Source organism: Neofelis nebulosa, chromosome 5, assembly GCF_028018385.1.
Source record: "Neofelis nebulosa isolate mNeoNeb1 chromosome 5, mNeoNeb1.pri, whole genome shotgun sequence".
Lineage (NCBI taxonomy): Eukaryota > Metazoa > Chordata > Mammalia > Carnivora > Felidae > Neofelis > Neofelis nebulosa.
Window position 1 is genome coordinate 153,848,866 of NC_080786.1, and position 27,244 is coordinate 153,876,109.

Below are 27,244 nucleotides of genomic sequence, written 5' to 3' on the forward strand. Positions count from 1 at the left end.
TGCTGATACTCGAGTGACCCAGCCAACACTGAGGTCCATCCCATCTTTGGTCCCAGCTTGTGGAGGGAAGAGGGGCTCAGCCAGGATCCCATCCTTAGTTACCACCTAACTCTGTCCTAGCCGTGGCTCGGTAGGCTCAGAAATTCCTTAGGCTACTCAAGAGCTCTACCATCACAAATCTTCTCAAATAAACAACATATAAGAGCAAACAGACACAGTTCTACATAAGCCTGAGGACTCCTTGACTTATGCCCTTGTTAGGATTGCAACAGTTTGGTTTCTAAGAACTGAAGAAAACTTTTCTTTCGCTCCAGCTTTATTCCTCTGACTCTGTTGTTTGACAGGTCCCTTTGAGCCAATGAGTGAAAAACTAACATGGGGCTCAGGACCCTTGGATATTAAATTATTGATACTTAATCTTCCCAAGTGATCTTCAGAGAGCTGATGATGCCCTCTGGGCCACATTGTTTAGGTAATAGAGGAACACTTTTGAACACGGACATACCATCAGCTCCCATTGAACCTTCAAGAGTAGGTGATTATAATCAACTAGTTCTTGGATTAGCAATCCTAGTCCACGGAGGCTGTCCACCTTTGCTAGAAATAGATTTACAGAGTTCACAGCTTTTCTGGAAGGCCTCAGTCACTTCCTTAAAAGTCACATGAAGCTTTTGGCCTATGGAGATCAAAGTCCCAGATCAGAAGGGCCTTAACTGACTGTGATTTCCTGCTTATTTTATGAGCAATTTAAGCAACAGTGTGTTTTCGGTGTCTTAAAGTATTATCATGATTCTCTGTGGCATGGGCACAAACATGGTGGGATGGGAGGTTATCCATCCTGACCTATGATCAGCTTTGTATCATTTTACCCCTTCATCTTTCTTCACCTCCACTTCTACACCTTCTCCTCCTCATGGAAGGTCATGGCAGATGTGGATGTAAGAAAGTGGGCAGGCAGACATGCGAACCAAATGCAAGCACTAGGGTTCGTGTAGATATATGTGTACTAATGCTGTGTGGTTTATTGGCTATGTATTAAGCAAAGGCCTTGTTCACTTTAGGAAGGTGGGCCTTTTTTAGACTGTCAGCTGAATGGATGCCTCAGAAGAAACCCAGCCCATTGACCCAATGGCTATTGTCCAGTGACCCTCTAGATATTGGCAAAGGATAAAGAACTTACCTGCGTCCCATTGATCTAAGATAAAGCACTCTGGTTTCAGACTTAGCCTAACAAGATGACCTCTCAAAGACATTATAAATCAGGTTAGAGACAGGCAGAGGTCTAGAGGAAAATTAATTTATTGTCACCCTGGATAATGGCTGTTTTACTACACAGTGCCCCTTTTACGTCTATAGATCTGGATCTCTTTGTGGCTATTAATTCCAGGCCCCTTCCTGAGAGAGAGAGAGAAGTGGACTTTTTGATACAATGCTTGTGTGTTGAATTCATTTTAATGAACGTCATCAAGGCAGGATTATGAAAGTAATCCATTAGAGAGGCAGTCATGATGCAGAATTTTTATTTTTGCACAGCTTGAGAGAAAATGAAAAAAATGGTAAACTTCTAAGTTTGGGGACTATAGAAGTTTTAAACTGATGAAAGATAGTTTTAATTTTTTCCCAGAAAGCAGCATTTAATTTCCTTTGCATACAAAAGCAGTCTGTGAGGGTCTGTAAGGGTGCAGACAATAAACTGTCAACAGGGATCAAATTCTGAAACTGTGGCAAGAATAAAGAAAGCACACTTCACAAGCACGGAGTCATCTAATGTTTGTTCCGGCAGATGAGTTGTGGACCTGGTCTGCAGGCTAGGTAGGTCAATGTGCCTACCTGGAAAATAAATGGAAGGAAGCAGTGATGGAAAAGAGGGAGGAAAGGAAGGAAGGAGGAGGGGAGAACAGGAAAGACATTTCTGAACATGTCAGATGGTAATAATTGGCACCAGTCTGTGCTGGTGGCTTAAATAGGAGCCTGTAGAGACTACTAAGAGAGAGAAAGGTACTTGTGTAGTGTGTTACCTGGGCAACTGAGCTGCCATGGGCATTTGATCAAGTTTTCTGATCAATGCCAGACCCCTGTTGTGAAGACCTAAGAGAGTCTGGGATGGGGTGTGGGTGTGGGTGCCATGGGCAGATGATGTGCACTTTCTAAAGCACACCGTGTGTCATGGGATGAAGAATGAAGTTCAGACTACTTAAGAGTACTTTTTCTGGTAGGATGAGCCCTGTGGTAAATAATTTAAACTTGGAGGGGAAAAAAATTAAAAGTTAAATTTCAGAGGAACTTCACTTACTATTGGCTGGTTTCCTCCGGGTACAGAGGAGTGAATCAGAGGCAACATATTCTAAGATGGTCTATTGCAAATTTAGATACCAGTCATGGTGGTGACAGAACAGGTCCCGGAGGGCAGGGTGCATAGAATTCCCTGGTCCTCTCTTCATTTCTCCAGCAAGCTGGTGCTAACTGTGGGACTCTAGAGGAGGAGTCTGCAAACGTTTCTCTCCTGGGCCAGCTGGTAATATTTTCCTACCACCTCTGTTGCAACCACTCAACTCTGCCATCGTGGCACAAAACAGCCATAGACAAAATGCAAGTGGTGCACGTGGTGGTGTTCCAATGACATGTTATTTACAAAAGCAGCAGCGGGCTGGATTTGGCACGTGGACCATGGTTTGCTGACCCCTGGCGTAGCTGGAGGGCGAAGTGCTGTGGAAAGGCAAGGAAGGAGTGGAACATCTGGGAAGCTTAGAACACCTGGCCAGCCCCCGGTTATGGTCAGGACCAGCTGTGTCTTCTGTGCTCTTCTCAGCCATTCCTGAGGAGCTTGGAGTGCTGTTATCTTCGCTGGTTTATTAAACTGGGCTCCGTCTGGGTCAGTCCTGGTGTTTGCAAACACGAGAGTCAAGAGGAAGGAGGACCCAGCGATCAGTAGGAGACAAGAGAGGTAGACACCGAAATAAAGGCAGACAACCTTTCCTTTTTTATTTCGCTTAGACAAAATGCAAAGAGTGTCTCATTAAATTAAAAAATAAACAGAAAGAAAAAAAGAAAATCAAATTGATTCCCCCCTAACCCCTTCACTGACGGCACTCATCCTAATTAACAACAGAAGGAGGTCAAATTGAGGACCCAGTTTCTAATGGGAAAGAAAGGTGTGCAAACATGACTGAAGTCTCCCCCCCTGCCCCCAAATCAAGGTTCCTTTTAAATTCACAAAGAGGGTAAATTTTTTTTCCTGTTTTCGTTCTTAAATCTTGTGTGATAGAACTTCCAGTCAGAAGGTTTAATTAGTCCCCCATGCACTTTGTAGAAAATCAGTAAAAATGCAATAGCCTGTGAAGATCATAAAACTGGACTTCTTTCCCAAAAAATCAGATGCCCAGGCAGATGGAGCTCACACTCAGACAGAAAAAAAGCAGGAGAGTCTTTGCACTGTCTGTGGTTTCAGTATTTTCTCTTTTTTTTTTAATATATTTTGGCAATTTTCTTTAATTATAAATATTGGAATTCCGTAAAAAAAAGGTAGCTTTGATTGAATTTTTTAAATTGTATTTACAACTGCTGTCCAGTCATGCTATTTGTTATACCAGGGTGTAGGATTTTGCGTAGGGATTGTTTCCTTTCAAATGGCCCCGAGAGTCAAGCAGGGATTCTTGGGAGCTGCTCATCTTAGCTGCCTGTCCCAGCTCTGCTCCCTCTCGCTGAGGTAATGTGGCCACAGCCCCTTGTTGCCACTGCTGTCCCTCTCTCGTGGAGGACGTGGAGGAGGACGCCTCCATGGGGATCGGTTCAAGGACCGTGGGTCGCTTCAGGGTCCGACTTTTCTGAGGTTCCAAGCACGCTTGCCCTAAACTCAGGTCCCTGCTGGTGCTGGCACCGCTTCGGTTTAACAAAAAGTCCATTCTAAGGTATGGAGGCAAATGTATGAGGTCACCTGGAAGGAAACACAGAGTGGTTAGTTGGCTTCCTCATCTGCTAAGCAGGTGCCTAGTGTCGTTCAGCGTTTAGAGCCGGAGATGTCACTGGACCTCGCCACTGCTTTGCAGGACCCCTTGTCAGAGCTCACTACAAAAGCAGGTGGAATTGTCCTGACACCCGTCCCACGAGGCGTCCCACTGGCTTTTCTAGGGCATCTTGGCTTAGGCTCTTAAGTGTCATGCTTCAGCAGGAGAAAGAGAGGTAACGAGATCCTTCAAAATCCCACCATGGAAAGAAAAACATACGTCAAAGGCGACAGCGCGCCCCAGGTACAAAGTGTGATACACTGGACCCCGTGGGTGGTGACTAGAAGCACTGGGGGTAGCACAGGGCTTGAGGAAGGAGGCAGCGATACCAAGGAAAAGGTAATGCTCATTGGTTAGCCCAGGGCTTCGGGTCTTTCTTTCTCCAGGACGCACACAGACAAGGAGTGTTTGTGCAGCAATCAGCTGGGATGAATGCGGCGGGGGGGGGGGGGGGCTCTTCCCGGCCATCTGGGGGCCGAGGGGCTCACTGTTTTGGCTCACTTGTAACTTCTCCATGGCACACTGGGTGGGTGGGCAGTTCTGGTTAGAAAGCGGGCTGGGGTGTGCTGTCCTCGAGCCAGGATGCCAGACGGGAGGATGTTCAGATGCGGGAGGCATGGTGATGGTCTGAGCTCAGAGGATGTCCATGGAATGTAAGAGGGAATAGAACAGTGAGCTAGAAAAGGGCCCAAGGATCCTGGCTTCTGAATGGAGGGTGGCCTCAGGGTGAAAGGGAAGGATGGTGTGGGTGGGTGTTCACACATCCCATTTCCTAAAAACAGTGACCCATCTTTTTTCTTGAGAGTTGAATAAGCCCATTATATTCATTTGCTCGTTTATTTATTTACATGACTATTATTCTTTTGTCATTTCGTTCTCAGGCTTAAGAAAACGTGGCATTCCTTTACCCCCAGGGTGATTTGAAAATGTAGGTCAAGAATGCCTCGTGCTGTTTCTGAGATCCAACTGAATCTTGAACCCGTGGCATATTTGCAAAGTGTTGCGACAGATTCGGGAATGGCTCTCTATCCCGCTAAGTCCCCACTGAATGAACAGGACTTATTAAGCCCTTTGCAAAGCAGTAGTTTCTTGGTCCCAGCTGGATTGCAGGGTGCTCAGGTCCTAGATGAGGTAGAACAAATGTGTTTGAAATCAAAAGACAAAGCCAATGATAGCTGCTTTCTGCCTGCAAGGGCTCACGTTCGATTTCGTGATCAGAGGGTTGGGGTAGCTGAGAAAGGTGGGGGAGAATTGCAAATCCTTAGTAACGGAAAGAGCCCAGCCCCCACATCTTTGTGTACGAAGGCTGCCTGCGCTTTCCTACTGAAGGTCTGACAACTCTCTGTGACTATCCAGTATCTCTGAGTGATCCACTTTTCAGCAAAGCTTTATTAAGTTGTACGATGCTCTAATTAGCCCTTTTGACAGTGTGAATACTGCAAATGAGCTTTCTTAATAATTCATGCCCTTATGAGGAAGAAAGCACCCAAGTAATCGGTGAGCTGTGTTTATTAAAGGCACTTTATGTCCATTAAAATCCCACCCCACGTGCCAATCCAAGTACCACTAGGGAGACTGAGTTCTTGCACCCTTCCGTCTTCTATGTTCTTCAGATGCCTGCAGATCCGAGAGAACTCATGCACTCATCACTCCAGCAAGAGACAAGGGGACTGGAAAACCTGAATATGGGTTGACGATGTTGACAATCTGGATAGGGGCACATCCGCTTTTCTTAGCGTCCTGCCCTCCGCCTGCTTGTTTCCCTGAGCGATTTAGGAGCAGAGGTCTGGAAGACGTTGCCTGCATTTAATCTGGGCTCAGTCTCCTCACTCATAAAATGGGGGTACTCGCAGAATCCACCACACGGAGTTGTGGTGGGGATTTCATTAGATAATGCACGTGAAAACGGCTTTACTGTCAGATATCTCCCTTCTCAGAAGGTCTGAAGTTAATGGCCTGGAGACCTGCCAGGGGAATGAGCTGGGAACTCTTCTTTCTACCTTGGCTTCTGTCTTCAGTGGGTTGGTTAGTGCCCATCCCCTACTCCCCGAGATATGTCCATGTCCCAGCCCTCAGAATCTGTGAGCGTGACTTTGCTTGGAGAAAGTCTTCGTTTATGTAATTAAGTTAAGGATCTGGAGATGAAGTCATCAGGACTTGGGGTGGGTGCCAAGTTTGGGGACAGGTGTCCTTCTAGGGAAAGGCAGAGGGAGACTGGAGACAAGAGAAGAGGGAGGAGCCATGTGAAGAGGGGAGGAGGGGTGGAGAGGTGCTGCCCCAAGCCAGGGAGCACCTGCAGCCACCAGCAGCTGGAGGCAGCAAGGAAGCGGTTCTCCCCTGGAGTTCCTGGAGGGAGCACATGCCTGCTGACAATGATTTTGGAATTCTGCCTTCCCAGAACTGTGACAGCACAAATCTGTGTTGTTCTGAGCCGCCCAGTCCGTGGTACTTTGCTATGGCGGCCACAGGACACTCACACAGATGTCCTTAAATCTTGTCTGGGATGGGCTGGATCTCCTTCAGCGGGGAGCAGAGCCTCTTTGAAGGCATCTGTCTCCACAGCGAGCAGGTCTTTGAGCCCCTCACACTCCAGCCTCCCCAGCTGACCCACCCCCAGCCGCTGAATCTTCTCTAATGTTCTGTGGAGCAATACGCCCTGACGAGAACCCACCAGAACCCTCTGGAGTCATCCCACACGTGTGAGAAGACCAGTGATCCCAGAGAAGCTCAAGTCTACAGTCACCTCCGTCAGGCACGCATGGCCCTTGGTATCCTTGTGCGTGTCAACCCACTGTGGAGCCGAAGTGTGGCTTTAGCGCTGTTTCCAGTAAAACCAGTTTCAGTGGGGTTTGCCTCTATTTTCAGGAGGATTCAATCATTTGTTACTTAAACTCCTCTTCTTTGCTTTACTCCACCTTACCCCTCCTCTTTCCCTCTTTCTCCTTCTCGTTTTGTTTCCCTCATGTGGATCCTCTTCTCCAAGAAGTAAAGAGCAGAGGGAAGGGGTGAAATAGTGTGGGGGTAGGAGGGGGCAGGGGTGGCAGTGACACGCAATGCAGTGACCAGCGCACAGACGGCAAGGAAAGTGGGGTGCGTGGGCACGCGTGTGTGTTATATGTGTGGATGTGTGTGTGTGCTTGTGTGTAACTGTGTGTGCATGTTTGTGTGTATGCGTGTGTGCGTGTATCTATGTGGGTGCATGGGTCTGTGTGTGCGGGTGGGTGCATATGTGTTTGTGTGTATATGTGTGTGTGTATGTGTGTGCATGTGAGTGTAAGTGTGCATGTGTTTATGTGCATGTGTGTGCATGTGTGTATGCATGTGTTCATGTGATTATGTGTGTGTCTGTGCTCGTGTATGTGTGTATGCATGTGTGAGTGTGTGTGTGCGTGTGTGTGTGCGACACACAGAGGGGAGGAAGCCCTGGGGAGAAGCTGCCACCGAAGGAGAAGTGGAAATGCACAGGAGAAGGGACAGGTAGAAGGACCCGGGCTCACATACTGGTGGCTGGAAGGGAAAGGATATGGGGGCCCCAAAGCCGCCTTCCACGTCTTCCTTCTGCCCTACTTCCATAACGGCCTGCATTTCTAGCACTTTCCTAGTTAGTTAGATCCTGTTAGCTACTTTCCCAAACCCAGCATGAATGCAAACACGGTGATGGGGGAAGAGTCCCAAGTGGAACTTTGGGGCACACTCTGCCCACTGATTTTTGTGGGTTTTAATTCATGCATTTGTGTGTTGTAAGCAGTCTCCCCACTGTGCCCTGCTCCTCAGGCCCGGCCCTTGTGTGGGAGACGTGGGGTGAGGGTGGGGGTGGAGGGGTCCGGACACCTGGGAAAAGGTGCTCTGACGGGCTGAGCTTAGGGGCTCAGGTGCCGGACTGGACCGCAGTCAGAGGGGTTGACACGGGTGGTCAGGGTGGGGTGAGTGGGGGGAACGGGGCTGAGAGAGCGGAGAGAGAGAGAGATGGAGAGATCAGAGAGTGATCAGAGAGAGACAGAGACAAAGATGGAGAGAACAGAGGTGGAATGAGTGATGGAAGCACACACACACACACACACACACACACACACACACACACACAGAGGGAAGAAACACGAGACAGAGAACTTGGGCAGGGGATGAAAATGGGAGACAAAGAGCCATAGCAGATGGGATGCAGCAGAGGAGTGGAGGAGGACACGGCCACATGGGCCCCCAGCGTGCAGATCACAGGTGAGGGTATGGCCCTGTCCCCTCTCCTGGCCATACCCACCTACCTCCGGGCCTCTGCATACTTCCTCAGCCTGCAAACTCCAGATCACAGGCTGTCCCTCCTGTGCCCCTGAGACATCCACCTCCAGGGACTAGGGGGGAGGGGGTGGCACAGCCCTTGTTCAATGTTATGCCTTATTGTTGACATAACGGTCCATTCCTCATTTTCCTGTCACTGCTCCTGGGACCTTCGGCACCACTAGTCTCTCTGAAAGTTCACACTGAACGAGTGGCATTGATTTCTCCCTCTGTCCCTAACCACCTTGCTTACTGATGCCAGTCGTGAACCAGCACAGACCCTCTGATGGCCCCATACCCCCCAGCAGGTGCATGGCATACTCAGAGCCTGCCATCACCCCCAAGGGGGCTTCCAGCCATGGTTGGCCCAGCCTTGCGAAAACGGCTCTAGTGAACCTGTGTCACTTATCTGAAGCCAGGAGACGCTCCCTCCTATCGGGAAAGCAAAACTTCCCGAACTTTCTCAGGATACTCAGACGCACACACAGTTTGAATGCACTTCAGCTTTGGAAGAAGGATGGCAAAATCGATATGGAAAAAGAGCAAGAATGCATTGATTCAGAAAATCTATAATGATGTGCCTTCCATGAATCTATTCTCGGGCGATGCTTCCAGCCATTTGGCATACCCCACACTAGGGAAGGAAACGTCTAGAGTTTAGATCAGTGGTTCTCAGCAAAGAGTGATTCTACCCCTCAGGAAGCAGGAGGCCATGTCTGAAGACTATTTGGATGTCACAGTTGGGAGGTGGCTGCACATAGGCTCAGGATGCTGCTTAAAACCCTACAAAGCACAGGACAACCCCTCCCCTTCATCCCCCGCCAGAAAAAGTGACCCTGCTTCCAGGGCTCATTGTGCTGTTGAGAAACCATAGTTTAAAGGGGCCAAAGTTCACAATTCCAAGTGGACCCTCATTTTGCTTTAATTTTATCTGAAAACCATTTAACTCAATCAGAATAAGGGATTTCACTGCTCAGCTTCTACTGGTCCACTGGGAGTTATGACCTCGGTTCTTGGGAGAGAGTGAGGGACGGTTCTCATGCAACAGTGGCCACAGGGTCTGCCTCTGAGGTGGCCCGATGCAGTGGGAGATTAGGATGGGGTAAGAGCCTGAGCTAGCAACTTCTGGGTTTCACGCAAAATTCTTGCCTTTGCCTCGAAACGGTGCTGTGACCCTTTTGGTGTTTGCATCTTATCTGTAGTCAAGAGAAGGGGGCACGGTGAGTTCTAAGGGCATCTTTAAGCCTTCCTTATGCTCTTCACTATCTCACCTGTGGACACTAGGTAATAAGCACATCTGTATCAGGAATCCGGGGGTAAGTATGAAACAAACAAATGCATTTTGGGGAGGCTACGATTCCAATTCACACTGCAATAGCCCTCTTCCCCCTCCATGCACCTAAGAGAGCATGCGGATGCTTTCACAACAAATTCTCTGGGAATGAAAGTGAACCAGAGTCCCGGGGGGCTTGGCTGTCCTCTGGGGCCAAATACAAAGGAACTTTCATCAATTTCTAACAAGGCTTCATCTCTATGCTTGGATGGGGCTGGGTATTGATGCAAAGGTAAGAAGCAAAGAATGCTTCCAGCACTTTCACCAAGAACCACACAGATCAGGCTTGTAATGATGCTACAACATCAAAGAGCTACTTACAAAGGGTGAGCTTGGAGTCTGCCCACTCTGGAGCCAAACGAGATCTAACACTTTTTGAGTTTAATATTAATGCTGAAGCAAGGTAATGAAAACTTGTAAATGAACCTCTCTTGGTAAATGAATCTTAGCTCCCAAAAGGCAAGCAGGAAAACCCCTAAATAAATAATGCGAGGCCGATAGCGGAGGCCCGTGTGTGCTGATTCTGTTACCATTCTTGGCTTGTACTTAGGAGGCTTCATGCATTTTTAAGAGCTCATCAATCCTGCGATCTTCCTACTCACTGGTGAACTTTAAAAACTACACTGAGGTATGAAGCGGGGCTTTGAGTTTGTTGCTGCTTACGATTCCTCTGAAATCAAGTAGTTCTGAAAAAAAACAGGACCTTGCCCCAGCATTTGGGCAAGGTCAGGACCACTGAGCAGGGTGTTTGGAGCACCCGGTGAGGAGGGGGCCATGAGATTCAAGGAAGCTCCAGCTCCCACAAAAGATCCACAAGGACCCACACGCTGGGGACTACTGAGAGGGTGGCCCGGTTGGAGTCTTACACCTGCTCCCCCAGGGGGCTGGCAGACCCGTGTGCCCTGAATCATCCCACAGGAGGACTGAGTTAATCCAGACGTGAGAGGATTCTAGGCAGAGGAAATAGACATTTGTGGAGTTGAGGAGCCCAGAAAGCAGGGGTCTTGATGGGTGAGGAAGGCGGGACTGGCTTCTCAAAGCCCCATGAGTCTTTATCCTGAGAGCAATGGGCAACCACACAAGGGATTTCAACATGAGAGGACTGACTGTATCACTTGAATTTAAAGCTTGTTGCTTCCAAGTTTGGGATATAAGATATGTTAGAAGTTGGGGCCAGCTGTGTCCACACAGGACTTTGCTGTCTTCTTACATTTTTGTATATTCCCAGCACCTTTGAGTTGCTCCTGGCTTATCATGGCATCTCACTTGTGTGTGTGTGTGTGTGTGTGTGTGTGTGTGTGTGTGTGTGTGTGGGGGGGGGTCCCTGTCTTCCATAGGCTGGATTTGGACCTTGTTTCTTGGATCTCCTCATTTATCTGCCTTGTGTCTTCAGGTTTCTTTGTCTGCTGTTTATTATACTACATGCTATTCTGATAAAATAAGGAGACTGTGGGAAGTGTTGGTTTAATATGTTAACACTTTTATGTCTTAGGATAATACCCAGTGCAGTATCTTTTTATAGAGAAGATATCCAATAAATATGGGTTGCATAAATGAGTGTAAAATATTTGTGTCTTTCTGGAGATGCCAAACTTGCACTGTGGCAAAACTTTTTGCCTGTCATCCATGGCAATGGAATCTAGAACCTTCGTTCTGGCCGCTCAGCAGGACACAGGTGGGCCTCCTGCCTCTCCCTCACACGTTGTCAGGCACGGGTCTCCTCCTTACCTTGCACTACCTGTGGGCTGGCTCCTAAGCAACCCAAGCTGAATCCCAATAAGCCGGCCAAGAAAAACTGAGCTAAAGGTCTCGGAGTCCGAGAACAGGCAGTCAGAACAAAAGAATGCACACTTAGGCACTGGAGGACAGATAACGACGGCAGCACCTACGATAAACACGCAAGAGCCCTTGGAAGGATGGGAAAGCCTGGGCACCTGGAAAGGGAGGAGGCCGGTGCAAAAGGTGAGCCCCTCAGAACAAGTCCACCATCACTTCCTGTGTTCTGGAGACGTCACACTAAAATAACAAGTCAGTCCTTAAGAAGACAAAATCACAAATGCACATCAAAGACATCGGTTTCCCAGCAGGGAGCCAGGAAGAGCTCGTTGGAATATTTAGGTCTATCCAGGGCAAGGGTGTACAGCAATATTCAGAGGTGTTGCTAATGGCCCCAGGGTCCTTCTAACTATACGAGAGTTTGTCAGCTCAGAGCAAAGTCTTGTTCCATGAGGTGAATGTGAAGCTCATTCCAGTCTCCTTCCTTTGCACTTCCCTCTGCCTGGACCTCTGTCCCTTTATGGTGTCTGTCAGGCTTTCTTTGCCCCAGCCACCATTTAGATCTCAGCTCACGTCTCACTGCTCCCAGAAGCCTTCCTTGATCATTCTCCCCAACTCCTGACCCCTGCCAGGCTTTGTCCCTTTCCCCAGTTACTTCCCTTCCCAGAACTCCCCACCATCTGAAGCTGTATTATTTGCTTACTTGAATAGTGTCTGTCTCCACCTCCAGGAATGCAAGTTGCCTTAAGACGGGGTGTTTGTGGGTTTCGTCTATCATCGTATCTCCAGCTCTGGAAGTGGGGCCAGTTACTGAGTGAGCACTCAAAAAATACATGCTGACGGGAAAAAGGAGGCTGAGAGGCCGGGAGAGAAGGGTCAGGGATATCTCTAGAAGGATGGAGGCCAGAACCATGCACGGGCGCAGGGTGTGTGAGCGTGGGGAATATCAGAGATACTTGCACTTGAAAGGAGACCCTTTCCATAGCTCTTAGAATAACATTCGTGATCGAAACTTGAAAATCTAATTTTAACGAGTGCAAAAAAGAGAACGATGCAAGTCTGAGGCACGGGGCCCCAGCCGCTCAACCCAGAGGGATTAGGGGAGGTGGGAGGCAGAACTGCTTGAGAGGAACTGTGTGGCACCCTGGGTCAGGAGGAGGGAGTCTGCACCAGGTGACCTGCCCCGAGCAGAGCCACGTCCTCAGAGGGCGAGGGAGACGGAGGTAGAATGAGGCTGAAGAGGGGGATTTGGGGCAGTGAAGCTCTCTCTGGAGTGTAATTCTGATTCAAGAGCCAGCACGAGAACCACGTGGGCTTCGGAGGGGAGACAGCACGATCGCAGTAGCTGAGAGCAGGAAGAAAAACCTTCTTTGGAGGTCGCCAAGGGAGCAGAGGATGGCTTGCCCTTCAGGTAAGCACCTCTTGCCCATGCTCTTCTCTTTGGATAAATGCACACATCCAGGAGGGCATAGATGGATCTGAACACTGAAGCCCCCAGACTGCTTCATGTAACTGGTTGTTCAGAGAACCAACAAGTCAACAGCAGGCAGTGGCCACTTCCGGCTGGAAAACCTCAAGTGCATTCATCACGGGAGGGGCTGATGGGTATATATTTAAGGCTGGGGTCCCAGAGTGTGAGAGCAGAGATCTAAATGGACCAACCCTTCTCCAGATGCTCCCAAGGCCAGGATGCATTAGGTTGCCTATGCGAACCTTTAAATGGATTTTAGTAGCTTCATGCAATGGCATTTCTTGATGGCATGAGGATACATTTCATGAATAAAGGAGGAGCAGTAATTCAAGAACATTAGAAACTGGCTCAGGATGCTACCCGAACCCAAGACCAGCTACTGTAATCAAAGTATTGGAAGTTGCCTTGACCAAGAGGGAAAGAAGCTGTTAAGCTTTCCAGCTGTTTCTCAGAGGAAGATAGAGTTTGGCTTGTCTTTTGTTTTTAAAGACGGAAATAACCATCCCTTATTGCAGAAAATAAAACAATAGCACAACTGGCATTTTACATAAAATATAAACATCCTAAAAATTCAGTAAATGCAGAGTTCAAGTACTATTGAACATCGAAAGCTAGAGTCTGATGTTTGCCATGTGTGAAAGCCTTCACATTGCATGGGGGGCTCCCCTTCTGTGGAAGAGACTTCCTTTCCACTTGTCAAGAGCAAGAACAGAAAATAAATCACTTTATTTAAAGTTAGGCTGGAAGAGGGGGTGGACTGAAATGTTCTTTTTAGTAACAAGTTCTAGTAATTGTAATATCTTAGCCAATTGGTGAGTTTTGTCATTATAACAGCTATGTGATTATCACAGAGATCTGCATTCATTCCATATCTTCAAGCACCTACCACAGGTGTCACATACAGGGGTGGGAGCATATATTCAGTGCCATTAAGTCATTCACGATATTTCTGACTATGCGGCCAGATTATCTGCTACACGCTGGGAGAGAAGTTTGGAGGCAGTTAAGACATGTCTTCTGTCTTCCTGGAGCCAGGATCTGGCCAAGTTGATTTAACTTGACCCTGACTTGATTTGCATTTAAAAGCTTTGGGTCCCAAGAAGACACGAAGGCCAGGGGAAAGATGGGCAGAGGCTGGGGAGGCTTTGCTGACACTGACTGATACCATCTAGAACCACGGGAACACAGGTAGGAATGAGGTTTGAAAGCAGTCAAGGAACTGATGATTTTGAGGCAGCCTCCAGTCAGCAGAGTGATAAATTGTAACCTTGGGGTTGATGCCTGGTGTTGAATGTAGTCTCCTTATAAAGACACAACTGAAAGGCTTTCCTAAAAGCCTCAGAAATATTCAATAATAATACAGTCATCTAGGGTGGAGAAAGCAAAGTTTGTGGACGTGAGGACTTGTGCTGACTTGAAACATTACTCCTACCTAAAGTTATAAACTCATTTTAGTCTAAAGAGCATTTTAAGACTCTACTACCTGACCTCATTGTGATCTTTCGATTGTTCTGATGGATCCAAGCAACAATGTCATAACAGAAGTGCAAACTTTTTTGAACTTCTGTTCAAACAAGACATCAAAAAGAAACCCAAGCCTTTAATTAATTCAAAGCTTGCACATATAGGAGCATCATGTCACCCAGGAGCTCTTGTACGCAAGGGAATATGGTTGCCGATGGAAGCGTCGCGTAGTGACTGGGTGATATGCAAATAAGGCGGATGCTTTTGAGGCCCTCAGGGGCCACAGAAGGGAGACCAACAAAAGAGGGAGGGAGGAGAGGAGCCAGCCGCACATCTGGAGACCACACTGGAGTCACCACGAGAATCCCTCAACAAAGCAACAAGAGAAACAACTGCTAACTAACCACTTTACCCAAATTATGCCACACTCGTTTTACACAAACCCCATACGGTAGGCACCCACGTCAATGCCCATTTTACAGAGACAGCAACTGAAGGCTACCAAGGTTAAACATGTCCAGAGGCACATTTTCTCCTCTCCTATCTTCCTCACTCTCAGGCTTTACAGCCATAAAGAGCTTATGTTTTTATCGCATTTGCCTTGCAAATAAATGCCAACAACGAAAAATGCTGGAAATAAAAACACCCACAAATCACAGCTCATCTTCTCCCTGAGGAGGTAGACAGAATGAAAATAAATGAAGCCATCATTCTTTATTGTAAGCTGGCATGAATCTTGACTCAGTTTGGAAGATTAGTTGCTGGCTAGACAATTCTTATTTTTATATATTTTTATGCATTTATAAGGCTCATTTCAGCTGGGCTATATGCCATAAAACCCAAGGGAGTTGCAGTAATTTAAAAGTGAAGATAAATTTTTGAAATAGGACTAGTAGAGAGGTTCAGAAAATGGGAAAAGGAGAAATAAGACTGGATTCAACAAGAATGGAGAGGCCGTCCACAAAGGAAAGTCTACAGGCAGCTATTTCAGGGTGAAGAAGAAAAAGGGATTCTTCAGATGACGAGTACAACTGGCTGCCATGGCCGGATTCCATCTAAAGATGTGTCTATTTGCCCCATATAATGGTTTGCAAGTATCTGGCCCAACACTTGAAAACTGCGGGTCTCCGTATAAAACCAAGCTTTCTGGCTTCTCTTGAGAAAGTCACTCATACTAACCCCGCATTTCCACTGGGGATTAGTTGGTGGGAGCACGCTGGAGTCTCTTCCCTCTAGATAGCCTGTGAACTCTTAAATTTTCCGCCTGCACCATTCCCCTTTTCCCTTGCTCTCCATTCTCTTCACTTATGTACATGATCTGCCGGGCCCTGTAGGCCTTAGGGCTCAGAGCTGCCATCCACACAGCCAGACCCCTCTCATGTGCTCAAGACAAAGACTGAACCAGTGGCTGACCAAACCCTAGCCAGTTACTGTCACTTTGGGTAACTCAATGAAGCCAAGGCCCAAGCACCGGCCCCCTGGTAAGACCTCTCTCCTTCTGAAAGCCTTAAGTACAGCAGCTTTACAACCCAAGCCCCCTGCGTTTGAGCCTCCTCTCCTCACATAGTGGGATCTCCTTCTCTCCCATCGGGGCTCCTTGGGCTTCCTGACTGCTTGAGCAACAGAACATGGCGGAAATGCTGTGTCATTTTCCAGGCCCCGCCTTAAGAGACCAGCTACGTCCACTGTTTGCCTGTTGGGACACTTGCTTTAGAGCCGAGCTGCCATGATACGAAGAAGCCCAAGCCACCTGGTGGAGAATCCTACACATGGCCATTTGGGAAGGGCTCCTCCAGACCTAAGTGAGCCTGCCCAGCTGACACCACTGGGACAGAGATGGGCTGCCCCACCAAGGCCTGACTACATTTCAGATTTGTACACAAAATGAGCGATGGTCACTGTTGCAAAGCAGTAAGCTCTGGGGTGGTTCATTGCACGGCAACCTACAAACGGAGCATCGAGTCCAAACACCAGGATGGGCTTTCCTAGCAGACGAGAGCGCATCAGGAAGACAAGTCTCCTAAACAGCGGTCCGTGCCTTTCTTTTCTCACCTGGCCGATGTGCCTTTGGAACCGCCATGTTCATCACTCGACCTCCATCCTGAGGTTTGGGGGGGGATGCAGTGAACCTGCAGATCCCCGATTCTGAGGGGGTGCTGGAGGTCAGACTGTCCGTGTACTCGTTTGTCCCTGCCGTCAACTGTTCAGATGATGTGTCTGATATGAAGCACTCTGTGATGGTGAACTTGGCGTGCCTCAGTTGCTCTTCCATCTTGGCGTGCTCGTAGGCCCTGGCCAGTTCTTCATAAGTGGAGGAGGCACTTTCTGTGGAGACCATGCTGCTTCGCGCTCGATCTATAGCGTAAAAAGAGAGAACGAGACGGATAAATTATTGCTGTACGGTCGCACCGACTGGATGGCCTTCTCTGGCTTGTGGCTGTTTCTCCCAGATCATGGTACACGCCGGCAGGGTCCTGGGTCACTGACTGAGAACTGCCTCGGTCACCGTGGGGCCTGTGTTTTACGTCTCAGTAAAGTGGGCTCGGGAAGCTTTGTTTCAGCTCAGTCGCGTTAGTCGGATGCTCCCAGCCTGGGACACGCCCGTCAATCAGCAATGCTTAAAAAATTCTGCGTTTAGTTAAGATGATTGGGAGTGTCGTGTAAATGAATGGCCGTGTCCACCCCCTGCTCTGACTTGCGGATCACTCTGTTCCGCAGGGACTTTAATTGACACGAATGATTTGAGCTCTGCAGTTCAGCTTGCGAGGAAGACACGGCAGTGGTTAGAAACGAAGCCATGATTCTGCACGAAACTGGCCAGTGGGAAGAATGGCCCCTGATCCCTTGGACTCATCCTTTGTGACTGCCACCCTTTGTGGGGCCCAGGAAACCCCCAGGACAAAAGGAGGTGCATCTTGGCCAGAGGAATCTGTATTTTACACACGAAAAAGTTTTGAATCACCTCTGTGCAACTCTGAGACTCTTCTAAGAGAAATAACAGCCATAAAAATAAATGCACAGGGTAACACTCCACCTTTGGAACATTATTTTTGAAGTATATCATCCAGAACAAAAGAAAATGAGTATTCAAATTTCCTACAGCTATTAGGTTTAGATATAATTTCCTTTCTAGAGTTAAGGTTGGGGGGGCTGGGGCAACCGAGCGCTATTCTTAGGTCCTGTCTTCTCTCAGAAGTGAAATCTTGGTGGTTGATGGCACAGACTGGATGACTTACCTTATAATCAACCCCTGTTGAATTGTCAAAAGGATCAGCCCATGTTCCCTATAGAGGGTGCCATGACCTTGCCATGACACCTCCAGTGCAACGTCTTAAACCGAGAGACGGTAGCGGGTCACGTGCCCTCAGAGTATATTCAGAACCTACTGCAACAGTTTGGGTGAGCATTTTAAAGTATCTGTGTTTCTCTCAGTGGGGTAGGAACTCAAAGGAGAGGACAGCATGAGTCTGAGATTCAGGACATCTGAGATGCCCGTTGGTTTTGCCCTGCAGAAATCACCAGGCCCTGGATATCATCAATGCTGCATGGTTGTAATAATACTGGTTAAAAAACAGCCTAACAATTTGAAAGTGGCCTTGAAAGAGCATAAGGAGGAGCCTGTGAAGGCTATCTGAGGGCCGTGCCCGTCCCCAGGGTTGAGGAGGAGGCGTGCAGACCCCTACCTGTGTCTTGTGAGGGGCTGACACTGTAACTGTCACTCTCCTTGTCCATTGATCCTGCAGCCCTGGGCGTCGGCAGCCTCCAGTCTGTGGTGAGGGTGTGTGCTGAAATGGTGGGGTGGGGTCTGTTGAGGGTCCACTGGCTGGCATACCGGTTTCTTGCTGTGGGTCCTGCCTTGGCATTCCTCCTGGTGGTAGGATCTGTGAAGAGGCCAAGAACAATGTATGTCTTAGTCTCTAGGAGTATGATCAGTTGTGATCAAAGTGTTGAGGGTGGTTCTTCCCCTGCCCCCCCCCACCCCCGCCAGCCTTAAGACGCCCCTGTTAAGACTCATGCATCCTGGAAGCCTTTCCTTCCGTTTTTGTCTAGAGGATTCATTTCCTTTCTCTTGTGGTCTGAGACATTTATGTGATACTTAAGCACTCTAAAAAGTCCTGTGGGGTAAAGAATGTTAGATTTGGACTCAGGAATTATGGATTCAAACCTTTCTCTTGGCCCTTAATGTTTTCATGGCTCAACACACATCACTTAAACTTCCAGAGAATAGCCACCATCTTCCACGCGTGGCCAAATATGCTCTAACGTGGTCTGTTTTTTAATGGTTCTCCTACCTTAAGGTGTCGTTATGGGTTGACTCATGTCCCCTCAAAAGGTATGTCCGCATCCTAACCCCTAGTACCTCAGAATGTGACCTTACTTAGAAATAGGGTCACTGTAGATGTCATTTGTCAAGATAAAGTCAGACTGTACCAGGGTAGTCCTTTAATCTAACAGGACTAGTGTCCTTATAAGAACAGGAGAGGAGAATGCCACGGAACAATGGAAGTAGAGATTGAGGTGCTGGGGCTACAAGCCAAGGAATGCCAAAGACTGTCAGCAGCAACTACCAGAAACTAGGAAGAGGCAAGGAAGGATCTTTCTTGACAGGTTTCAGAAGGAGCATGTTGACATCTTGAATTTGGACTTCTGGCTCCCAGAAGACAACAGATTTCTGTTCTTTTCAGCCACCCAGTTTGTGGTATGTTGTTACAGCAGCTCCAGGCATCTCCTGTGTTATTGTGGTTTTATATTTACTCATTGCCTTGATCAGGGCTGTTTTACTCATCAACTAAATTTCAAGTTCCTAGACCGAGATGGTGATACCCTCTTGTCCTAATACTCACTTAGTCTTTTGCATATGGTAACATATGTCTTCAATGGAATTGAACTTTGTCAAAGATGTGGGTCATTCAATGTGGAGAACACATGGTTAATGGGTATCTGGATTTCATATGTCTGCCTTCCTTAAAACCAGAGATTTACATATACAGAGGCTGGCACCAGATTGGTTTCATTTTCTCTAAATCTGGAACCAAAGACAGCAGGTCAATGAGTGGACAGAGTTCTTAGTTCAGCTCTTTGGGGGGGACACTGGAGTGGACAAGCAACACTGTCTTTTCTAGAACCCTGTGGAATAGGGAATAGAGAGGCTCAGTTACCTTTTCTTGGGCTCTGGCCTATAGGCAACATAAGGTCCTAGATGGGCCATTTATACCACTGAATTCTCTGCTTCTAAAAAAGGAATTTTATGCAGTTATATTTCAAAATGTCCTGGAGACTTTTAAACACAACAGTCTATATTTACTGCTCAACCCTAATGAGGCAGTGTCAGAAGATCAACACCGAGGGGGCCATTCCTTGGCATTGTTACAGTGACTTACTTATGTGTTTTCATGGGCCTGGAAGTTGCTCCAGGGTAGGGGTAAGGATGTTCATCCTTGGGTCCATTCACAGAGCCCATGATGATCTCCAGTACACATAGGCCCCTGGATGGATACACTCAGCCCAGGGTCACTTTATGGATTAAACAATGGAAGCTCAGAGAGGAAAAGTGACGCAGCTATTAAGTGGTAAAAATGGAGCCCAAGACTCCATGTTTTGGTTCAGAGATTGCCCATCACTTGACCACACATGTCCTCATGCTGGACATCTAAGTGTCTAATACAGTGTCCGCCATGACACTGGCTTGTGTGTAATGCCATGTTGGATCATGGGAGGCAGACAATTGAATGTAGTGAAATGACTTTCTTTTTAAATGGAAGATTTTCTTCTTTTTGGAAAATTATAGTTATTGGGCTTTGAACCTAATCCATCATTCTACAATGCTGGAGACAAGCATTAAGATGGCAGCCAAATCGATATATTTTAAGATTTCCTGGGTCATCAAAATGCTTCGTCTTGGTGCATATTCTTTGGGGCATTGATTTTAAGACACATTTCATCACTTACTTGCAAAATTCCACAGAAGACTTTATTGGAAGATATTTTTTTTTTTTTGCCTTGATTAGAATGTAAATGTGTTATGCTCGAGCACCAAGCTCTCTGGACAGCAAGGTATGAATGATAATTGCATTTTCTCCACTGAAATGCTAGGAGAGAGGTCCTCAAAGAGACAGAAAAACATTCTCACGGGTAGGAGGCTAAATATCTTCCAGGTACTATGGACTTCATAAGGAGAGCTTCGATAAATGGGGCTTGTTATTTAAATGCTAATGAATCTTTTCCAGAAAAGTACCCAGTCCCTTACATAAGATTTGAGGATTCACATTTTTATTCCTCTTTCAGTTTCTTGCAAAGACAGCCGTGGATCAGATTTACTCCTGGCATGGATGCTTGGGCAGGGGCGGGGATGTCAGTTTGATCTTCTCACTTCAAGGACGTACTCTCCTCACTCCCATCCCTCTCCCCCTGCCGTGTTTCCTCCCACCAAGCCTGCCCACCCATAGTGGGGCAGGACCTTACCCCTTTCTCACTGAGATCTCCCTATGTGGAAAATTCCATGGTCAAGTTATGCATGTCAGTCTCTATTCAAAGCTAGAACTCTTTTTAAGTTAATTTTGTTCATTATCCTTTTTTTTCCTTCTAGATGAGGACAGTTTTACCAATGGCCTGATAATGTTGGGAATATAGGTCATGGTATTACTTTCCTTGAACCACAGCTTGCAGTTCTGTCCTGCTCTAAGCAAGCCTCCTAGAGGCAAAATGATCTCAGTTGGTAGAATATTGAGGTAGTTGACACATTTTTAAAAAATAATCAGGTTTTGGGAGCTGTTTTGTACCTCAATTGAACTCTTCTGTATGATAACTCCTATGATAGCAGCTAAAATAAAAATCTGACTTGGATTCCACTTGGTAACCTTCTTTGTAGGTCTTACCAGCTAAGCTACTAAGGAAATACACATTGAGATTTACTGTCCTTGCATGGAAAGCATTTTATTTGGCTCCCCAACATTCTAATATAAATAAAACTTAGTGATGAGCCATCATGCTTGCTAAACAGCCAACAAATTAGAAGGTAAGTGATACAAATAACTCTTGGCTTTTGAACACTGGGTCTAAACCTAAATTAAGCTTTTCTGCCCATTGAATCAAATTATTTTAATCATCCTGAATTCAGGATAAGAGAGGATTTGGGGGATAATAGGGTTATAAAACATGTCATGTGTACTGTGATCTAGGTATTAATCTGTTTTTATTCCCTGCTATTCCCAGTCCTATCTTGTAGGTGCTGTGGGCTCAGCTTCACATGGTGATGACACTGTGGAGGCCTGAACATTCCCATTGCATAACGAACAAGTATTTATCAAGGGCTCATTACACATGGCACACTCCTCACCCCATCAGGTATTTTCCTGCAGGACGATGTCTAGTACCATTCCGGGTGATGGATGGAGTGTGCATGTGCTTTCAAAGTCTAAACAAAAAAAGATTCCATCCATGTTGTAAACTCTTCTTATGTAGATATGGAAGTCTACTCAGTCCATAGATATCCCCTGGGAATCATGGTCTCCACTCAACAGCAACACGGAGCAGTTGAGGAGGAGCTTTGGAGTTAAGTTGTCTGCCTTTGACTCAGTTTTACTACTCGCTGGCTGTGAGCTCATCAGACGTGCCCACTTCCCTCATCTCTGACAGTGGGGTTATCATCTCACCCACCCGCAGGGCTGTTGTGAGACATGGTGGTGATGGGGCCTTGTAGATCTTGGGGCCTGGCCCACGATTCCTGAGTGCCAAACACTTGGTAAGGATTGGAACACATTCCGTTTGTTGGGAAGAGGGTGGAGGGACATTTGGTAGGTTGATCAGGAAGGCTTGAAAGTCAATTTAGAGAAGGTTTGGCAGAAAAAAAAATACCCATTGAACATCATAAAGCCAGATGCTGGAGAGTTCCCCATGCTTCAGAAAAGAGCTGAAAAGTAGAGCTGGTGAGGACAGGAGCTCCCACTCATTCCTGGTCTAGCCCTTTCATGCACCAAGGGCGCTTGTACATGCTCTCGGCCCAGATGGGTGGATGGTGAACCAAGGGATGGCTTCCAGGTTCAAATGACCCAAAAACCTGGACCAAGTCGAACACATATCATTTCACGTGTCTTTGTATCCTTGCACATCTTTTGAGTAAGAAAGTTAATTTAAGTTCTCCTGTGATGATCTCATTGGTAAGTCTCCACAAAGTGAGCTGGAGAGAGACTGTGTACATACTTACAAACATCTGATCATCTAGCAAACAGACACTTAGCCGGTTAGATGTCTCAGGACATCTTAGGAAATGGATCTCCTCAGGATCTCCAGGGAATGGAGAACAAAGAAAGGGGCCAAATGGACTTCCCGAGTCCTGTTTATTTAAAATGCTGAACATCCTTTCTTTTCCACCCCTTCTACTCGGATTTCAGAACTTGGCGGTTGGTTGATATTTAAATCTATTTATTGAGTGCCTACCATGTGTCAGACCTTGTGGCTGGAGTTGGGGGGGGGGTTGCGGACACAGACACAGACACCATCAGACCCCCACTTTCAGGTGTACCCTCATCCACAGGAGCGACAGGGAAGCGAGCAGAGCTGCAGATACAGCCAGGGCATCTATTTTCACCGGCTGGAGAGCTCAACAGTCAATTGTTGTGATTTCTCCTATCCTCATAATGAATCTTTGTTGCAACTCTGGAAAACTAAACAAAATGCCTAGAAACACAACTTCTATCATGCAGCCATTATAATGCGCAGACAACATATTGTAGATGCTCTGCTTATAACTAAAGAATTCCCACAATGGTGACACAGTCCTAGTATAATTAGAACAGAGTAATAGTGTCTTCTGCAGTCGAGGAAATAGATCATAAATCGGCCTCTGCAAATGTGCCAAACTGCAGTGTGCAGGGACTGCCGCACGGGATCTGAGATGACACAGGTGAACCACCGGGCACAGGTGACAAGCTCTGGGGTGCAGGACACAAGCAGTGAACCGGGCTTCACAAAGCTCCCAGCTTCAGACTTCTGCTGGGGCTCATCTGCTGGGGGGCCAGTCACCCACTGTTTCCACTTCAAAATGGGAAATGGGAGGCTCTTAGGGCCTCGTAATGTGGTTCCAGAGGGAACATTTAATGAAAAAATGATCCCTAGTAGAGAATGTGGTGCAGATGGTACATGAATAGTTCTGTGTTTTCCTTTTGAACCAGAGACTGATGCATGACGTTGAGTAGATTTGCTTAATGTTTGTAAACATTACTGGATGAAGCTCGTCACAAGCGGAAGAAGCATCGTTCTGTAAGCTGTGGATGCTTCAGTGTGATGCGATCATCAGACTGAACTCTGCCAACTCATCCCAACACTTGCAGAGTGGAGTGCAAACTCATGAGGCTGGACCAGGAGACCTGGCGACCAGGCTGGCTCTTTCCTCTGGCTCCTCCCTGTTGCCCATGGCATTCCAGTGATGCTGCTGCCCCAACATGCCTTAGGAGCCATTGCCTCTTGTTTCCCCTGCCTGGCAGCCCAGCTCCGGGCCTGGACTCAGATTTTCAACTCCGTGACGGATCTTCCCAGAGTTGGATCTGAAGTAGCCCCTCCCATCATCCCCACACGGCCCCCCCTCCCCCCACTCACCATCACGTCCTAGTCCTAGTCCTTATAGGTAAATGAAAAATGCTTGAGTTCCCTGGTTAATAATGTCCAATTCCTCTACTGAGATGAAATGAATGCCTTTTTGCATCTCATGATGTACCCCCATCACTGGGCCATATGGGAAGTAAAACCTTAATAAATATTTTTGAGTCTGAATGCAGGAATCCGTAAAGTTTCCCAACTACGCTTACAGCATTATAGGTATGAGACACTCGGACACTCCCCTTCCATGTGCCTCTGGCCCTGCCACTTGCCTCTTGCTGGTTATCGCTTCTGCTTAGGACCAACATTCACACCTCTGTTGATATTCTGAATGTCACTGAATCAATGTTTCCATTAGTTGGGGAGGTGGTGGTGGTGATCATGCAGTTGGGATGTTCCCAGTGCTTTGGTGTGACTGTTTCCTTCCTATTATGACTGGCCTTTGTGCATTCCTCTGCTAGTTGAACATTGAAAGGAAGGTGGGGAAGCTCGCTCATTTTACCTGGCAGAAAGAAGTCACGGGCTATGAGAGTGGCAAGCTTGAGAGGTCCTGTCCCCCTGTGCTAAGTGGCAGGGACCCATGTCTAACACCTGGGGAAGTATTTTTCTGTGAGGGCTCCAGACAGTCAGCATCAGAATGACCCAGAATGTCTGTTACAATGCAGATTCCTGGGCCCCACCCTAGACCAAGTGGATCAGAATCTTTGGAGATGGAGTTCTGGAATGGGTATTTTGAACAGGCACCCCGGGTGATTCTGATGCACACGAAAGGTTGGGAACCACTATCTGGGGATCTGTCATGTTTTCTCTGCCTCTTGCCTATTTTCCTGCCAATGTCTCCATTAGCTTCCACGCTGACTGGGCTGAGGGAATTCTGAGGTCAAGGATCCTTCCATTTCAGTCCCCCTGGGTCTGTAATTCTTCCCTCACTGAATAGCAATAAGTGTCTCAGAAATCCATCAGTGCCGTGTCCTGAAGCATCCAGAAGCTGGACCAGGCAGATCATGATGGGAAAGCCAATAGCCAGAGAGAGGGTCAAGGACTATGAAGCACTTTCTAAAGCAAAGCTCTCACTCACACACCCCCAAGCAAAGTTAATTCCCACTCATGGCCCATTCATGTCTTCAGTGTGTGCTGATGTCATCAAGGAAGGAAGGGGTGAGGCTAGACGAAAGGGGGAAACAGAAGATTTCTTCAGCCTGTTCTTGAGGACGGTTTTTGAAACGAATTTCAGTAACAGCTGAAACTGTTTTCTTGCATATTACAAAGTTATTTAGGAATCACCTGGTTTGCTTCATGACATCAGTACATTTCACAAATGCTTTACAAGTCAGAATGTATGAATAACAGCTTTTAACATTATATTATTTATTTTCCTAATTATAACACTCCGAGAATGTAAATTTTTGCAGAGCGATTAGAGATTAAAAGTTAGACATCAAAGCTTCCGAAAGATAATAATCGGGACATCAATTTCTCAGTCTCTTAAAGAGATTTAGAAACAATTTCAATTATGAAGGAATAAGAATGTCTAATTAATAAGCTCTAGATACATATTAGGGTATTTAATTTCATTGCAGTAATTAATTCCTGTATATTATGAATGCAGATATTAATAACTAAGTCAAATATAATCCCCGGATTTGCCAGAACTATAGTTTTTCTCAAATAGTGTGTTCAGGAGAAAACATAAACTCCAGGGACGGACAGATCCGCAGTGAAACCGTGGCTTCCCTACACATTGTGTGTACAATGTCAGGCTGTTTACCTAACTGCTCTGAGAGTCCACGTTCTTATCTGTAACATAGCGGCTATCGTATCTATTCATATCTATTCTAAGTAGGCACCTTGCAGGGCTGCCTTACAGATAACACACTTGCCATAACCTGCTTATCCTAATCCTGGCGCAGAGTGGATACTCACTGATGTTAATTACTTTTCCCCGTTCCCGTGTCGTCCAAATTAAAAAATAAAAAATTACCTTGACCTGAAATTTCTGGCACTTTGCTAGTGAACCGACACCAAGGGCTATTGGCCTCCAGTGACATAGTTTGAACGCCAGCTTAGATCAAACAGTAAAAACTCCCATGTCCCAATTAGAGATATTATCGTACGTATTTGTTTCGTAGGCACAGGGCCAACGAGCCCTGCTTTCGTTGGACAGGGACAGAGCGTCAGCATCTTCTCAGCATCGGTACCACCCACACAGTTTGTATTGTCGGACCACTTACTCGTTCCCGGCCGCGCGTCCGACACATCCACGAGGGGCCCGGTGGCCTGTGACACTGACTGATAGTGCACTGTGTGTGTCACCGTCAGAGACTTCTGTTTGGCCGCCTCCCCAAAGTCAGCATCCGTTAACAGGACCGTGGAGCGATCGTCTGCAGAACAGCAGGAACACAGGAAACCAGACGTGTTTACCCCTTTAAACGGCTCCCCTGCCTTCTCTCCCCTAGCTCCTTGTGTTATCACCTCATCTAAAGGAGCAGAAACAACCCCCAAATTCAAGCCCTGTATTGGAATCACTGTCGAACGCTAAATATAGATTATCTTTAGGAGCTGGCTTTCGAAGCATGAATGAAAGAGGGTGACCACACAGAAGGGTCTTCTTACCAAACAAACGCTCATTTGGGGAGGCTTGTCGGAACCACCTGTTGGACAGAGTTTGGGATTTACGTGTTTGCCAAAGGCTCACCCGAGATGTCACCAGAGATGGTGACACCACCAGTGATGAGGTTGCCATCAAAAACAAGCCCTGTTTTCAGTACTGGAAAAACACTGCTGAGGCTGTCTACACTTGGGTGGCTCTCACGCCGAACCTGGCCAATGTTTGGGGTTGGGGTGAGGGAAGGGGAAGACAAGGGCTGGTCTTCAGAGTTTATGGATTCCTCTGTTTTAAAGGTTCTGAGCTATGTTCCTTTTCTTCCCACCTCTTCTGAGCTTTAATTACCCTAGAATATCCTTTAATTGACTTTTCAGAATGACTCACTTGTCAGATTTCCAAGCCCAGTTGGCATTTGAAGGTTAGACAAGGAGGAGCCCTGGTTCAGATGAGTCTGGAGCATTCTAGGGCTTGGAAAGGAAGCAGTTGGTTGAGCTGCGTGTCATTATTCGGTTGCCTCAATATTTTTCATTACTTTGTTGTGATACTTTTCACGCTTTCGTAAGAGCTTTTTTACTCCAAGGGAAACTTCCCTTAGGATATATGGATATATTCATACATTTTCAAGCACCGCAGCCCGGGATGCTGTTCATATGAGTTTATCAGTCAGCTGGGACCACGCTAGAGCGTGCCTGGACACGGAGCGGTGACGTGGAAGTCATAAACAA

The 27,244-nt window shown here is 47.0% G+C and overlaps 1 protein-coding gene across 1 annotated transcript; it reads right to left on the reverse strand.

Annotated features, from left to right (window-relative positions):
* Positions 1 to 2,957: 2,957 nt before the first annotated feature.
* On the reverse strand, positions 2,958 to 24,780 carry LOC131512866 (cell adhesion molecule DSCAM-like). Its single transcript, XM_058732058.1, has 4 exons — positions 24,417 to 24,780; positions 18,004 to 18,201; positions 16,373 to 16,675; positions 2,958 to 3,934 (listed from the first exon to the last, which is right to left on the reverse strand). Exons 2-4 carry the CDS (start codon positions 18,050 to 18,052, stop codon positions 3,582 to 3,584), a joined length of 705 nt encoding a protein of 234 aa, XP_058588041.1. The 5' UTR covers positions 18,053 to 18,201; positions 24,417 to 24,780; the 3' UTR covers positions 2,958 to 3,581.
* Positions 24,781 to 27,244: the final 2,464 nt, after the last annotated feature.

What these genes read in the sequence shown, in the direction of transcription:
- LOC131512866 (XM_058732058.1), bottom strand. Translation starts at nt 18,052, where the DNA reads ATGGACAAGGAGAGTGACAGTTACAGTGTCAGCCCCTCACAAGACACA. An exon ending in CAGCCCCTCACAAGACACAG is followed by an intron (nt 16,676 to 18,003) that starts GTAGGGGTCTGC and finishes TTTACGCTATAG; the next exon opens with ATCGAGCGCGAAGCAGCATG. An exon ending in TCCAAAGGCACATCGGCCAG is followed by an intron (nt 3,935 to 16,372) that starts GTGAGAAAAGAA and finishes GTTTCCTTCCAG; the next exon opens with GTGACCTCATACATTTGCCT.